Raw genomic sequence first — 17,187 nt, forward strand, 5'->3', positions numbered from 1 at the left:
AATAAAAACTGTTCAAACTGCATCTTCAGATCTTTTGTTGATAAAGAGACGTCACATTATGTAAGATACCGATCAAGAGAATAAAAGTATTTGATTAGTGATTTCTACAGCTAAATCAGAATGGTACGATTCAAAAAGAATGTGATGACAAAGGTAAACTTTTAAAACATACTTTTGACACCCATAATTGTTAGAACTTGGTCCTACTTTTCAGATCTGTACATTAGCATTCCAGTGGTACACATCGTCTCTCACCACCCTGCAATTGGTGCTTTGGTCTGACATCCAGACTTGAAACTTGAAGTGATCGTGGCGTCTCTAAATGAGCTCGTTTTCAAGCATCACTTGTTGTTTTTATAACCCAGGAGTCATCAGGTTCTCATCGCCTCCTTTCTTTGACAAGCCCAGAATGGAATCCACTACCGGGCTCATGAAACAGTCGTGTGTTATTCTGTCAGACAATATGATCTATGTAAAGCACGATGACAAGTGTGGATTACTGGAACAAGATGACGTAGAGGAAATCCTGCTGGCTTAGGCCCCCCTCTCCGTGATTGATGGGTTTTTACGGACGGAGGGGTTTCAGGAACCGGCCGGTGCTGGACCTGACCGTGGTGGTTCTATCTTTGGCCTGGGTTTGGGTGGGCGGCTCACACTGCATTCACAAAGACTCGTTCAGAACATGTGAAGCCGGAGCAGCCGAGCATTCAAAGCACGTTGATGCCAGAGGCTCAGACCCCTGACCCTTTACCCAACCGCAGAGCTATGAAACCAACTTCTCTCTGGTTACTGAGCCTAACACTGATTCATCTGCCTGCACACACACTTCCTGTTGATTGTTACTAATACTGGAGTCATGGAGGGCTCTGTTGCTACATAGTGACTCTTTCTGCTAAAGTGAGACTGAGTCCATCTTCTTCTTGTGCTTTTAAGAGCAAGAAGTAAAGGTTTTTCTTAGCCAAGCACAAAGTCAAGAGCAGGTAAGCCGATGCTGCTACTTTGCTGCCAATTCCAGAACAGATGAAATAATTTTTTATGATGCATCAAAAAAAGAAAAAATGTATGTTGCAGTTTTTTCCATTTAAATCACAACTTATTGATGGTTATGTTCACATGGCAGGCAAGAGACACAAATCCACTTTTTTTGCCCTAATGTGAAATTTATTTAGGTATTTAATCATGGTTTGAACAGCCCAGCTCCAATCTCTTCACCCCATAAGAATATATATATCTTTTGGGCTTTAGTGGCTTTTATTTCACAGTAGATTGACAGAAAAGAGGATTGTGAGAGAGAGGGAAGACACCACCACACTCATATGCCATTGTTTTCAAATCTTCTGCTTACGGTTACGTCGCATTTCATCGGATTTTTAGTTTCAGAAAAAATATAAATGTGTTCTTGCAACACTCTCTTCAGTTTGTGATACTTTATAGTGTCTGCACTGAGTCAGTTTTAAATTATTATTTTTAAATTTTATGGAGGGTATTTTTTATAACGCATCAAATGTGTGTTTCCCCGAAATCACTTTTTCCTCAGACACTCTGACAGATGTAGCCAAATACTTTTCTTTATTAATCTGCAAAAGCCTTTGTCAGTGCTGTTCAGTTCATATTAATGTGTCCTAATCTGCGATGAGACTACGTACATCAGACTGACTCCTCTAATCTAAGCTAATTATGGAGATCCCTGCTGACTCGGCAGCATTGGATCGGCGCTCTGAGCTTCTTTGGGCATCAGTCCGAGGCTGAATAAATCTGGATCAATTTCCATTACAAATGTGCACAACTTTATCGATGTACCGCTAATGTCAAAAGAACACAATTTCATAATTGCAGGGTTTCCGTCAAATCAGAAACAGTTAAAATCACACGGGAATATTTTTGTCCACACAATAAGTCATTAAAAAACACGCTGCGCTGTCTTCGTCTTTTCTTCTTGTGGCAACATCCGGTTGTCTGTGTGACGCATATAAAAAGTGTTTCTCTTGCAGTTTTGCAAAATACACAATTATTGATATGGCTGATAGACCAGCTCATCTAAGTGCAAATTTTTTTTATTGAAAAACAAGTTTTTTCAAAATGTCCGTATTTCACTCAAGCACATTTCTTTTTGTAATTCCAACTTGCACAACTTTATGGTCAGTGGAAACTCAGGTTCTTTGTATCTCCTCAGACATGAAGAAAAACAAAAGAATCAGTAGCTCTGTTTCCATTAACCCTAAAATTAACATTTTGGAAATATGTTGGGGAAAAAAAGTCATCAAGCAAGGAGTTTTATTGAAATTGGCTTTTGTTCCATCAAGCAAAATTTTCAGCCATCTTGAAATGCATGTGTTTCACAAAACTGCAATGGAAATTGCATTAGATATTAGACAACTGGGTGTTACTACTGGCAGAAAAGACATTTAAGACAACAGGAAGTGGTAGGAGTTTGACGCCGCAGCATGTTTTTTAATGACTTATCACATGAGCAATAAGATTCACAGGTGATATTAATTTTGTTTCTTGTTTAACGGAAGTTGCAAAATTGTGTTTTTTCGACATTAGCGGAATATCAACGTTTTGCACAGAAATGCAGCCAATGGATAGAAACATCCGGGTCAGAGCCATCCACATTTTCACAACAACTCTGTTTGTAAGAATGCAGCTGAACCACAGGCGACCCTCAGAGTCTGGCTGCCTCGGCGCACAGTCTGAGCCAGAATGCTGACTTTGGGTCTGATGGAGAAATCGACCAAAAAAATGTATCATTAAGCTCCGTGTGTGTGGATCCACTTTTTCCCCTCCAACTCTCTCCTGCAGAGAAAGAGATGGAGCCTGCTGCGTCTTTCAGACCTCAGAGCTGCGTTCACTGTGTGGTTGATTGCATGTCATTTGGGGAGGTGAAGAGGACAGAGCGATTGTGTGAGCTTGGAAAACTAAAAGGCTCAATTATTTGTCCCTCGTTAGATTCAGTTTGAAAGCCATCTGGAGTGTGATTTTTGTTGATTCTTAGCTATAGAAGTACTTCATCCAGTGGGAGAAAAATCTCGTTTCGTTTTTGTTTCAGATCACGATTCAGAGGGACAGCGGTTTGGACGTTTCTGCACCAAAACACGGCAAGATAGACGCCAGCAACGCTCCTCACGTCGGGGGGAACCAGTGGGCCGGAGGCACCGGTAACAAGTCTTCCTAACTATACATCCAACGTGTAAAATTCCATCTTGCTCCCAATGTCTTCTCTTTTTTATAAAATACTGAATGCAGCACAAACTGTGTCCAGTAAAAATGTTTTTCTTTGCCCTCAGGTGGCAGAGACACTGCAGGGTTGGGAGGTAAAGGCGGGCCTTATCGCTTAGATGCTGGACACAAAGTCTACCAGGTGTCCCAGGCTGAGAAGGACACTGTTCCAGAGGAGGTCCGCAGAGCCGCCCGCGAGATGGCCGAGAAGGCCTTCAAGGAACGGTAGGACACAGGAAGTCTGCATCAGTTTCACGCTTACATAGTTTTTAGTCCATTTTGCGTTTTAGACTCGTTCGGTATTTAAAATTTTTCAGATTTTGCCACAATGGAACCACAAAATTTATTGTGTTTTGTTGTGATAGTGGATAATTATCACAGATTGAGGGGGAGATAGATTTTTTTCCAAATTTTTTACAATTACAAATCTGAAAAGTGTGGCATGCATTTGTGTTCTTGTATTTATTTTTTGTTTTGTAAATTTTCTCAAACTCTGTAGAGAGCGTCTTTGAATGTCAGTTGTCAGACTTAACCAGATATTCTCAGTTTCATTTTGGTCTGGGCTTTGACTAGGCCTATTATAACAGTTGAACAGACTTCCATCTAAACTGTTTCACTGCAGGAATGGGCCTCAGAAAATTTGGAGAGAAAATGAAGGGGAAAAGAAAGCAAAAATGAAAATATTGACTGTGATAAACTTTTTAATCACAATTTCTTTAGTTATGTTTTTTTTTTTCAAAATGATCAAATTAGTTGCTATGAAATATAACTTCAGCAATATTAAAGTGTTATGTATTATGCTCATCTTTCTGACTGGCTGATGGTTAAATTTACAAGCTGCTTGGCTCCTCAAAGCTAGCATAACTAGCATGGCTAGCACAGACAGCTAATACAAATCGGACAAGTTTGTGACTAGAAACAAACTCCTGCGAAGAAACCCTCTAAGGATTCCTGGATGTCTAAAATCAGAACATATGACTCAGCATTTATGCTAAATTCATGGAATAATAACTGAATTAAAAAGTGCGTGTGTGTGTGTGTGGGGGTGTGTGTGTGGGTGTGTGTGTGAGCCCATACATTCAGTCTGGAGCAGAGGGCACCCCTCTCACCAGCTGAACCATGAAGGCCGTCTCTGTTCGCCCTCGCTTCAAACATCTCCCCTTCCTCTCCCTCTTTTCCTGCATGGCCCTCCAAACACACTAGCTGCTTTCACAAGAGGAGGACAACCTCTCTGCCTCTTTTTTTTCTCCTCCTCCTTCTTTTTATCTCTTCTTGTCACTAGCTTCATTTGTCCACATTCCTCCCCCTCCACATTTACCGCCTGTCTGTCTTTCAACGTACCGGTGAGCTCATAGCAGATCTTGTGCTAACATGCGGATTCTGATATCACTCACTTTGAATGTTCCCGAGCAGAAACGGTTCAATAACTGGCTGCTCTGTGATTTTCTCGTCCCCGATGTCTCACAATATTTTTATTGAGCCTGTATTTTACTGTCTCGCTGCTAAAACTGTGAGCCATCCAGAGAGTCTCTGACCACCACATGGTGGAAACACAGAGGTATTTCTGAAGAGACATTTTTGGACAACATTTTTACGTATTATTTGTGTAAACAAAACAGGCCAGAATCCCTATCCAATCAAATCTGTTCAAACTTTAACCTTAAAGGGGCGGTATGATGACATTTCAGGGCACATAGAGCCATTTTATAACACAATAAATAACTATGTTATTTTCAGTTATTATGAAAATGTGATATATATCAAATATGGCTGAAAACAAATTGAACCTCAAAATTTAAATCCCTTATTTTGGGCCTCTGTCTCTTTAAGAAGCTCCTGCTCTCACTGAAACTCCGTCTTCAGGACGTCATCACAACATGGCTCCTCTCTTAACATTTTAACAATGTTTTGTTTTACAATTTTTTATGTTGCAATGAGAAGTAACTTCTATGAGCTTAGCAGATGCTCAGTTCCACCAGGTGTTTGCTAATTGCAGCTGGCTAGTCTGAAGGAGCCGAGTGGGGAAGGCCTGCTCTGTCATGTGGAAGCTTGGAAGTTTGGAGACTGCAGCTCAAAGGAGGAGCTTTGTGAAAGCAAGCAATTAGAAAACCCGGGTCATTTAGGTTGATTAAAGAATATTTCAAACAAGCATGAAAGAATCAAGGCAACACTTGGAGTATGTTTTTGATAAGGAACTAACATCATTACATGATCTAAAGCTCAAAAAAGTAGATTTTTAACCTTTAATTGTGTAGGAAAGATACTGTGATGGGAATGTCCTGTTTCATTGTTTGAAATAGATAACATAGAGATAAACCTTCAACACATCATTTATTTAATGTAGTCCAGCCTCAATCTTTGTGTCCTCTGTGCTCAGCTTTCCCAATCCATACGACCGTCCAGAACCATGGACAGGAATTTCATTACTGTCACGTTTAGCACATCCTCCTCTGCTCAGCGATTCAGTGAGACTGCAGGAATTCTCACCCTCCTTTCAGTCCACAGTTGCAGAAACAAGTCAATAAGCAACAGGCCGCAGTAATGTGCCGCAGCTAAAAGCTACCTCCAGTTTCATCACGTTGACCAAACTGGTTTGTTTTCAGCACAATTTTGCAAGAACACAAATATTACTAAATGTTTTTGATCTGGTTTCTGGTGCAAATATTTTAGCACACTTGAAATAAGACAAAACTAACTTACAAGAAAGTTTTCAGCAAGAAATAGGAGCTTGTTTTAGATCAATAATTCCTCGATATTAAAGACTAGCAGGTTATTTCAGACATTATGTTTGGGTGATTCGAGCTTCCTGACGGTTTTGGATCAAAACTTGATATTCAAATGTAATTTGACTCCATTCAGAGAAAACCTCTGACAAAACAGTGAGGCCAGAGCATGATGCTGCCACTGTTGTGTTTCACTCAGTCTTTTACTGACATGCAGTGTTCTTTATCTGCTGGAGTCATGACCCAAAGGTTCAAAGTAGATAACGCTATGAGATGGAGTCTCTTGAGATATAAACCTGCTTCTTTTCACAGTTATTAATCTAAATCTGTTGGCGTGTTATGTGTAAAGTTTGCTTCCTCATCTTAAGAGTCTCATGATTTTTAAATATGCCTTAAAACTCTGTTGCCTGGAGACGTTCAATATTTTCTTTGTAAAATTGGAAAGACAAAAAAAGAAAAATCCAGTTAAAGTTTAGCAGAAAAACGTGTTTTTGTTTCAGCAGTTTTACTGTTTTCAAGCAGTTTGACACAACAAAGCATCTCTAACACCACGAGTTCCAGAGAACCACATTAAGCAATATGTTAAACTTTTTATTGGACCAACCCTGACCCCAAAGCCGCAGTGCAAACAAAACAAAAATGTACGTTTAGCGTTCTGCTTCTCCAGTTAAACGTTTCATAATGTGCAAAACAGAGACAGATTTTCTGTGTGTTTGGCTGGAGGGAGTGTCAGCCCCGATGTTGTTTTGCGGTCGCTGTGTGTGAAATGTCGCCGCGCCTCCGCCGAGCTGCCCTCTGGCCCTTGCTGCTGCGCTCTCGGCTGTTTTCATCGAGGTTCTGGAATTCAGAGGAAATGGCTCCGGCCAAGATCCTGCGCTCTGCGCGCCGCTGCCATGCGTCCGCAGACACACGCAGGAATGCGAGGAGGAAGCGGCTCCGGGACTCGCTGTGCTGAGATGAGGCAACGTGTTCGCAGAGGAGCAGACAAAGAATCTGTGTGTGTAGTTTAGAAATAACTAGACACCTGAAGCCCAGCTGATTCCTCAGAGAGCATGTGATGCAGGGAGGATGCACACTCTTGAATCACAAACTTTAATGTGTTTTATTAGGATTTTCCAGACGGACTGATTTTACCTTAAAATCTAATTTAGTTGCTAACTGGAATGGAAACTGTTTTTTTTTTTCTTTTTTCAAATAAAAGTGTGGCATTGATGTTCAATAACTCAGCTTTAGAAATCAAGCTAACATTTGATTGCATTTTTGGCAATCAAATGTTTATTTTCTTTTTTGAAAGGGGATTGCAATCATTTGTACTGGTATCACCAGTATCAGCTCCACTGACAGATACTTTATAATAAAACATTCAGTTGCTACATTATTTCTAAGTAAAATAATCTACCAGTGGAATTGGTTCAGTTTCATTAATATTAAGGAATTACTGACTCTAAACAAGCTCCTATATCTTGGTGACGAATTACTTGTAAGTTAGTTTTGTCGTATTTCAAGTGTGCCAAGATGTTTGCACAAGAAACCAAACCAAAAATGCTTGGTGAGAATAAAATAATGGAATAAATGAAAGCGGGGAAAATAAGGAAATGTGAAGTTTTAACAGTTTTACTGGAAGCGATGCTCTCCTAATAAATGGCTCTCATTTGTTTCAGTGGATAAATGTTGATTTTCAACAAGTTTTGGCCTCTTGGTTTTAAATGGCACCAGCCTCAGTTAACCATCGAAGCTCCAACTCATCTGCTGTTGATGTTGTGGAAGATAAACGTTGGTTTAGTTCAGGTTATCTCTGCAGGTGCGTTCTTCTGAGGGTGTGTGTGTGTGTCTGTGATCTCCTTTGATTGCACGGCTGATGCCAGCACAGTCTACACATTCACACACAGATCCGTTACAAGCTGTGACATATTAAGCCAGAGGGACTCCACCCTTCCTCCAATCCCTGCCGACGTTATAACAAAAAAAAAAAAAAAAAAACCTCAGGCCTCCACATCGCCCGGGTGGTCACGGTCTGGCTGTCGCCAAGCGCTTCAAATACCTGGGAGAGATTTCACCCACGTCTCGCCGTCGTTTCATCTCTCGCACACACACACACACACACTTCACGCTGTCGGAGCATGGTGGTAACATCTTTACATTAGCGAGGTGTGTGTACGGTTAGCTGGTACCTGACTGACGGCTGCAGGGACCACCTGGGTCTTTACAGGTGGGGCTTTTTGAACAGATCACAAACACATGCTCCGTATTTTAACCTTTAACCTTTCTGCCATAGCAACCTCAGATATGGTTTTTCTGCACGTAGTGTGCTGGGTGTTCATTTCCACTTATTGTCTTTGCTCTCTATGTCTGAAAGAAGATCTGGAGCTGTTTGCACGCTTATGGTTATCTTTAAACTTTATCTTTTTAAATATTTCAAATCATTAAAAACCTGGAATTAAATGGGATTAATCTCATTATTTGGAAAGCTGGGTTTAGTTCAAGTAGCTACAGAACTCAACACTAAAGAAATCTCAGAACAGATTAAAAACAATATTAAGCTAAAAATAAAGGAATATAATTTTGTTTTTTCCAGTTTATTTCAGTAATGGATTCATCACGATTAATCTGATTAATCGTTTCAGCCCTATCAATGATAATTGTCTTTCGAACTGAGGCAGGCAGAAAACCCACACCTGCACGGGATTCGAACCCAGGACCTTCTTGCTGCAAGTCAACAACAGCAACAATTCCTCCAGGCTGTGCTGACAGAACTGCGTCTCTCCTGTCTCTGTCTCAGGCTGAAGGAGATTGATATGAGCGAATACGACGCTGCTACCTACCAGCGCTTCTCCAGCGCAGTGAGGAGGCAGGTTCAGTCCCTGCGGATCATCCTGGACAGTTTACAGGTCAGCGTCCCTCTGCCCTTCTAACACTTTGCTGTTTATCGTGCACGTGGGTTCCTCTGTTGGGCAGCTCACCGCTTTCAGTCTCTGGACTCTAATCTCTTTTCCTGCAGCCGTTTATCTGCTATGAGCCTGATTATGCTTTGAAGAACACTGATGACTTTGATCCAGCTTTTCTGTCCAGTCCCGGTCTCATTCAAAGCCAACTACCAAGTTCAAAAGCCTTCAAACTACAGCTGGGAGATCAGAATGTTGGGGTGTGAACATGAACGCTTTCTTTTGTCTTGCTGATGTGACTGAAAGAGCGAAGGGAAGGATAGCCAAAAAAAAATCAGGGTTAGAGTCTCAGTTTCATTGTTTTGGGTTGAACTTTCCTCCTTTTGTTTAGGCGTAGTAGGCTGAGCTTCTCCTCTGTGTGTGTGTGTGTGTGTGTGTGTGTGTGTGTGTGTGTGTGTGTGTGTGTGTGTGTGTGTGTGTGTGTGTGTGTGTGTGTGTGTGTGTGTGTGTGTGTGTGTGTGTTCATATGACGTGTGTGTTCATACTGCGGTGATTACAGAGCAGAGGCATCAAGGTTTGCTCTATTATTCTCCGGTCCAGGTGTGAAGCTGTGTTAGGATGTCATTCCTCTCAGAGTGTTTGTGTGTCATGTTTTGAGTTCATCTCTTTCCATCCAGGTGTTGACAGCTGTGATCGCTGCTTATTGTCCCTTCAGTTTATTCTCCTCACTGTAGATGACGATGTGGATGACGATTCCCCCGAAACCGGCAGACAAGACGCCATGAAGTCATGTGTTGTTGTGTCGTACGTCAGGAGTGATTTAGGGACTCCCACGCAAAATAGATGCAGAAATGAATTACTGCTTATTGCAACTGGCAGATGACCAATGATTATTCCTTTACTCTGACTCTTCTAAAAAAAAGTTGTAGCCCTTTGTAGCTGTTTTTGATTCCTTTTGATTTTCTTTTCTGAAAGGTTTTTTGTTCTGATTTATTTTGTCACTACTGATGAGCGCTTTGCGTGTGTGTGCGTGGGTGTGTGTGTGTGTGTGGTGGTGTGTGTGTGTGTGTGTGGTGTGTGTGTGTGTGTGTGTGTGTGTGTGTGTGTGTGTGTGTGTGTGTGTGTGTGTGTGTGTGTGTGTGTGTGTGTGTTTCAGGCTAAAGGCAAGGAGCGGCAGTGGCTGAAGAACCAGGCTATGGGAGAACTGGATGATGCTAAGATCATCGACGGTCTAACCGGAGAGAAAACCATCTATAAGCGGAGGGGAGAGCTGGATCCAGAGGTATGTGTGTGTGTGTGTGTGTGTGTGTGTGTGTGTGTGTGTGTGTGTGTGTGTGTGTGTGTGTGTGTGTGTGTGTGTGGGTGTGTGTATTTGTAGCTGCAGATATTTTTACACTTTATCTTTGTTTTCATCGCACACATAATTCCAACCCTTAACCGTTAAGTGCTATGTTTAGCCGTGTGTGTGCGCGCCCTGGTTTCCTACTGAAGCTTCCTCTCAGGTTGTAGTCCACTCTTGTGTGTAACTCATTCAGCTGCATATTTTTGGCTTGAACCAAAACGCCTGCATTATAATAATTACTCCAGGTTTCAGATCTCTGGCAGGTATTTTAGGAAACGTCGCTCCAAAACCAGCAGCGCCCAGCCCAGTGTATTATTTAAGCTCCATCAGGTGGTTCTGTTGCGTCTGATTGTTTTTGGACCTTCTCCGTCCCTCCAGCTGGGCAGTCCTCAGCAAAAGCCAAAGCGTCTGCGGGTTCTGGCCGACGTGTCGGGCAGCATGTACCGCTTCAACGGGGTGGACGGCCGCCTGGAGCGCTCCATGGAGGCCGTGTGCATGGTGATGGAGGCCCTGGAGAGCTACGAGCACAAGTTCAAGGTGACGACATGAGCAAGGAGGAGTCTAAGTTGAAACAAAAAGGTGTTACATTCCTTATAGGTTGTAGTGTCTTCAAGTTCCTCTGAATTAATCTCTGCAGTTTTTCGTGACGTTTTGTAATTGATCATGTATTTTTCGTTTTGGGCTTATTTTGTCATTTTATAGTAGTGGGAAGTTTATATTGACAATCTGTCACGCCAGCTGTGTTTCCATTACGCAAACTCAAATGACACATATCAATGTCCTTAATCGAAACGGAAAAGCGAGAAAGCTTTTTTTTTTGATAACAGGAAATAGGAAGCATGTACGATCCAAACAAAACAGGTCCGAAGCTGGACCCCTGTGGTACATCGTAACAAACAGGATGTTCCCCCCACTGAACACTAGAACAAGATCTCACTGACAAATAAGATATCTCAAAGCACAGTAATGTGTCTGTGCTCATCCAGCTACCCCAGACTGTCTGCATCACTGCTGGAAGCACTTGTCTCTCTATCCATGTCAAGAATGTTGTAGCCTAGAAAGTAGAGTCGTTGAAGAGAAGGAGACGACAAACAGGACAGAGAGGAGACATGCAGAGATGCATCTGCAAAGACGAGCAGCAGGGAGCCAGACTTCTTGGCCCCTGAATGACACTCAACCCAGCCTAAAAGTGATCATCCCCCACCCCACATCAGACGGCAGTGACTGTGCTTTTTGCATAACACTCCCTGCATTGGATGGAGTGCAGTCACTCCCTCGTCTCATGTCACCTATAGTGGAAATTCTGCCAGTAATGGTTTAGGGAAGCAGTGGTGCACCGTTAGCTGTGAGCATTTTTAAATTCATGTCTGTTCGCAAACTATAAGTAGAACAATAAAAATGCTCTGTAAAAGATGCTTAATACCAAAAATGTATTTCATCATCGCTTCTATGGAGAGCCAGGTGGTTCGAACAACAGGATCACCTCTGGCTCCAACAGAACTGGTGCATCTATGTCATACCTGGGCACTGGTATGACATAGATCAATGACCTGAGTTGCATCATTGACATAATTTCCATTGTGCAAATTGGAATTATGAAAATAAACGAGCTTAATGAAAACATGTTAGTTTGGAAAAAAATGTATATTTTGAAAAACTTTCAATGGACACATTTTTTTTTTTCCGCATCACACGAGTCATGTGATCAACAACCGGATGTTACCGCTGGCAGAAACAACAAAGAAGACAACAGGGATTTGTAGAAGGATTATGTCTTTTAATGAATTGTCACACAGACAAACTTATTCATGTGAGATTCTAATTGTATTTCTTTTTTAATGAAAACCCCAATTGCAAAAGTCAAATTTTTCAACATTAGGGGAATATCGATAAAGTTTCGCATACGTTTGTAACGGAAACGCAGCTTGTGAAAGGCTGTCTCTCCTGACAGCGTTGACACGCACTGCTTGGTTTCAGCCTGACTCTTCCAAAGTTACACATGATTTACGTGAACTATTTGAGAATGACGAGGTTTTCATGATACCATCCATTTTAGAGAGTTTCCTTATAGTCCCTGTTTTTTCCACTCAGTACGACATAGTGGGCCACTCGGGCGACGGCTATGACATCGAACTAGTCCCGGCGGACAAAATGCCGAAGAACGACAAGCAGAGACTGAAAGTCCTCAAGGTACAGTCAGAGTGATTTATTAGAAGAAGTTGTTCATCTAACAGCTGCTAAATGGGTCCGTTGAAGGGATTTCTTCCTTCTAATGCAAGGTTCAAATCCTTCCGGAGCATTGTGGTATGATCTGCCATGTTTCATGTGTAAAACCAGGCTGCCGCGCTGTACACCACACGTCAAATTCAATGCCTGGAACCCAAATCCGGTCTGGCATAGCATTTTATTTGACCCACTAGACTCCAGAGGGACATGTAAAGAAAACCTTTAAAATAAGAATTGTGTGGTAAAATATAATCTTCCCAATCAAATCAGTTTTCTTGTGCTTATTGCTAATTACATCAATCGGATGTAATTTAGTTTTTTGCAGATTTTCCACAAAAATGAGTATATTTGATTGAATCTGTCAGAGTAAGAAGAGGACTAAAAACAAATATGTCAGACTCTCTAAATTGAATTTCTTGAGTAAGTTTGAGGAGAGCTATAGAACGTTTCAACCAAACAACCGATGTGGTGTAAGTCTTTCTAAAATGACTCCTATTGCTTTAAGATGAGGTCTGATCTGTCAGATAGCAGCCGTGCTGACAGTTCCACGGCTGGTAAATGTTTTCTGAGCTAATATTTCCGTCCCCGCGCTCAGACCATGCACGCCCACGCCCAGTTCTGCATGAGCGGCGACTACACCCTGGAGGCCACCGAGGCCAGCATCAAGGAGCTGGCGCGGGAGGAGGCGGACGAGCACTTCGTGGTGGTGCTCAGCGACGCCAACCTGGAGCGCTACGGAATCCAACCGGAGCGCTTCGCCCGGGTCTTGACCTCCGACCCGCAGGTCAACGCCTTCGCCATATTCATCGGATCCCTTGGCGATCAGGCTGAAAGGTGAGGGTTGAACGGAGCGCGCCTTCACTCTCCACTTTTAATGGGTTTTGGTTTGTCACGAGTCTATAACATCTGTTCTGAACATAAAGGAATCTTCATGAACCGTTATGACTGTAAATAATGACACTTTTAATGGTCTTTTAATACGAGATTTAGTGGAATTTTGCATTAATAGTCTCAATATTTACCGAATAAAGTAAAGTTGATCTTAATGGACTTTTAATCTAACTTTTACAGTAAAAGTGTCATTATTTACCGAATGACACTTTGTGACAACAGTCAAACATTTATGAAGACTCTTTCATGTTCATGACAATGTCATGTCAGTGTTATTCACACCCCTTCAAATAAAGTGTTACCTTTCTGGTAGTTTTTTTGTTTTGTTTTGTTTACATTTTCATTATCATTAATATTATCATTATTATGAGAAAAATCTCTTGTTTTAAGTGAAATAATCTGCAAATTGAATTCGAACTTTTTCATCACTGCTAAGGAGTTATTGTTACTTAAGACAAGCTCCCATATGTTACTTAAACTTTACTAATAAGTTCATTTTGTCTAATTTAAAAAGACATTTCAACGAGAAACGAAACAAAAAATATACACAAATAATAGGATTTGTGTGAATCGTTGCCTGGGTGGATGAATGTATTCCCAGAGTTACTCATTGTGTTGTTTTGTTGCTAAGTTTCTGTGTTTGAGGGACACAGACTGTAATTTGCTAATGGAAATGTCTGTCACACACACACACACACACGCACACACACACACACACCCACACACACACACACACACACCCACACACACCCCCACACACCTCCACACACACACACACACACACACACACACACACACACTCCAAACAAGCTCTGCTCTGTGTTTGTCGTCAGGAAAGAAAAAAAAAGGAGATCTCCAAACACTTGTTGTCTTTGTCTCAGGCTGCAGAGGACCCTTCCAGCGGGGAGATCCTTTGTTGCCATGGACACCAAGCAGATCCCCCAGATTCTGCAGCAGATCTTCACATCCACCATGCTGTCCAGCGCCTGACTCCTAACAGATTCAACACTTTCAGCCGTCTCTCTTACACATGTCCGAACTGCTCTGCTGCTGTCGCCGTGGTTTCCTTCAGAATGACTCTGACATGACACAAAACACACCGGTGATGACATCACAAATCCCCATTTTCTTCCTCTGTGTGTGTGTGTGTGTCCGTGTGTGTGTGTGGATGTGTGTGTGTCCGTGTGCGTGCGCGTGTGTGTGTGTGTGCGTGCGTGTGTGTGTGTGTGTGCGTGCGTGCGTGTGTGTGTGTGTGCGTGCGTGTGTGTGTGTGTGTGTGTGTTGTGGTGCAGCATCAACATGCAGCAGCCTCTTCCTTCCTGGCTGCTGGACGGAGTGACGCCTTCCACGCTCTCAGTCCTGCAAGGAATCTCAGATCTGCTTTCATTCTCCAAACACACACACTCTTACACACACTCTGGTCGCTGTGGGGTAACTATCGCTCGCATGCTGACAGGAAAGGTCTCCACAGACAAGAGGCACGTGCTCACTCTGTCCCTGCTTATCATGTTTAACATTCACGCATCACTGTCTGGAGCAGATGGGATCAATAAAGCAGCTGATCGATCGGTCCATATTGATTCCTCTGTGACAGTGTGACGGCATGCTGGCATCCCAACATGCCAACATGTTGGGATGTTTTACCAGTTCAATAGTGAGTCTTATCGTAACTCTTAGAATGATAGTTCATACTATTGCTGATGTAGTCACTTCTTTAATTGTACATGGTTGTTAATTTAAGATTATATAACATGTAAAAGTGATGTAAAAACAATTTAATAAAGCCATGTTGCTGTTTATGATTATTGTGCAAGTATGTGCGGAAAGTGACAGAGAAATTTAAAGAGGCAGTATTATGATTTTACCAGCCAGATAGTGTCCTTTATATCTAGGTTACCTTCAGTTCTGGATTTAGGCCTCTGTCTCTTTAAGAAACTCCTGCTCTTTCTGAAGCTCCGCCTTCAGGAAGTTTGCTCCTCTCCTAACCCTTTCACAGTGTTTTTACCAGCGTCGCACTGAGAAGTAGCTCCTATGACGAGCTCGCCAGAGGAACGCGTCCATCTGGTGTTTGCTAATTGCTGCTGGCTAGTCTGAAGGAGCTGAATGGGAGTCGTGCTCTGCGAAGTGGAAGCTTTAAAACTGCAGCTCAGAGGAGGAGCCCCGTCCTCGAAGGCGGAGCTTAGCCCAAGCAGGTGTTTTACACAGCTGAATGGTTGCCATGGAGATTCAGAGATTTCTCAAACTTGCATGAAAGAATCAAGGCAACGCTCCAGGTATGATTATTATGATTATTATGAAGCAATAACATAACATGATGCATAGCTCAAAAACATATCATTATACTGTAATGCAGGCTGATCACCTCCATGTTATAGACTTCTTTAGAAACCAATTTGATTTGTATTTTTATCCATGCAAAATCGTTGAAGCAGTTTTTCAGTCCTCTACCTACATAACCTGAACCTTATGTTTAAAAATATTACACAGTTCCAGTTCCTGCTGCAGCAGAACATTCGCCCGGCTGCAGGCTATAGGTGATGTTTTGCTCTTGGTGAACTTTCAGCCGGTGGACGTTGTACAGGAGCGTTTGTTCCGTCCGATCCGACCAGAAGTGTTTCCCTCCTGGAAAACCGGAGGAGTTCTCCGAATCCCAGATACTCGGCCTCTTTCTCATTTCCTTCTGGTCACATTTTCCATGTGTTTTAATGATCCATTCACTTGCTCTCCCAGCCCACCCCCACTGTTACATAATCCTAGAAACGTCCCTTGTCAACAGCATTCTTAAGCCTTTCTACTGATTCAGAACCAGCTCTGTGTTGAGCTTCTTTAATTTCTACATCCTGTTTTTCAAAAAAGATTTTCAAATCAATGTCATTGATCATTTTGTTCTTTACGCATATTTGCAGGGTGTTGAACACACATGGTTTTCTCCCTCTGGAGGAGTAAATCCTCACTAGCTGCATTTCCATTGAGTATAAAGTTGGAAATATGAAAAGAAATTTGCTTCATGGAAAAACGTCCATTTAGACAAATTAAAAAAAAAACTCAAGTTTTTGGCTACGTTTATAGGATGAGGAGGTTTTTTTCAGCTGTATCAAAATCAGTGTGTCTCACAAAAAACACTTTTTTCTCATCACACGAGTCACATGACCAACAACCGGATGTTACTACTGAAGGAAATGATGACAACAGCAGGAAGTGGTATGAAGCACACAATACATACAGGAAGTATTTGGAGAATCATGGTGTGTTAAGATTTTTAATGGTTTATCATGTGAGCAAACTTATTCACGTGTAATTTAAGGGAAACAGAGCAATTGCAAAATTCAGTTTTTCCGACATTAACGGAACATTGATAAAGTTTTTGCTCACATTTGTGAGAAGCTGGGACCGTCTCCATCCACTTCAGCTGAGCTCTGCTGATGCCAGTCCTATTTTCCTCCTTTGTTGACATGTTGTTTATTAAACCTGTGTTTACAACCGAAAAGCTCAACTTCAGACCTGCATTCACGTGTTGCACATCTGCGCTGCCGCCTATAAAACTCCCGGTGTGATTCCAACGGAGGGTTAAGCCGTCTAGACTAGCGGAACATTAGTCAGAGCTCGGTGGGAGTTTCTTCTGGGTTCCCCCGACTTAAAAGTTAAAGTGTTTGGTGGTGAGTCAGCCTGTCGCTTTGTGCAGCTGCACAACAATCAGTGGAATCCAGGTGACTCAAATATTTGTGGGGATTTTGGCCGGGCGTCTACCTGTTTGAGTCTGGCACAGTGACACAATAAAGAGGACAAACATCTGCAGCAGATGTTTGTCTGGTACAGATGATCCATACTCAGCGGATTATGGAGAAGGGAGCAGCTGCTCCCTTGCTAACCTTTTTTCTTATTATTATTTATAAGTTTGAATAAT

General features: G+C 42.1%; 1 protein-coding gene across 2 annotated transcripts in view; it reads left to right on the top strand.

Annotated features, from left to right (window-relative positions):
• Nucleotides 1–15,082, top strand: part of vwa8 (von Willebrand factor A domain containing 8) — a 64,119-nt gene extending 49,037 nt beyond the window's left edge. For both annotated transcript variants that reach the window (XM_055059885.1, XM_055059886.1), the window contains exons 38-45: nt 3,050–3,158; nt 3,288–3,444; nt 8,722–8,830; nt 9,981–10,106; nt 10,545–10,703; nt 12,258–12,356; nt 12,988–13,226; nt 14,165–15,082. In XM_055059885.1, coding sequence (XP_054915860.1) covers nt 3,050–3,158; nt 3,288–3,444; nt 8,722–8,830; nt 9,981–10,106; nt 10,545–10,703; nt 12,258–12,356; nt 12,988–13,226; nt 14,165–14,273 — 1,107 coding nt within the window. In that variant the 3' untranslated portion in view covers nt 14,274–15,082. The remainder of the gene's footprint in view (nt 1–3,049; nt 3,159–3,287; nt 3,445–8,721; nt 8,831–9,980; nt 10,107–10,544; nt 10,704–12,257; nt 12,357–12,987; nt 13,227–14,164) is intronic.
• The last annotated feature ends 2,105 nt before the right edge of the window (nt 15,083–17,187 follow it).

Source organism: Poeciliopsis prolifica, unplaced genomic scaffold, assembly GCF_027474105.1.
Source record: "Poeciliopsis prolifica strain line A6 unplaced genomic scaffold, Auburn_PproV2 SCAFFOLD056, whole genome shotgun sequence".
Lineage (NCBI taxonomy): Eukaryota > Metazoa > Chordata > Actinopteri > Cyprinodontiformes > Poeciliidae > Poeciliopsis > Poeciliopsis prolifica.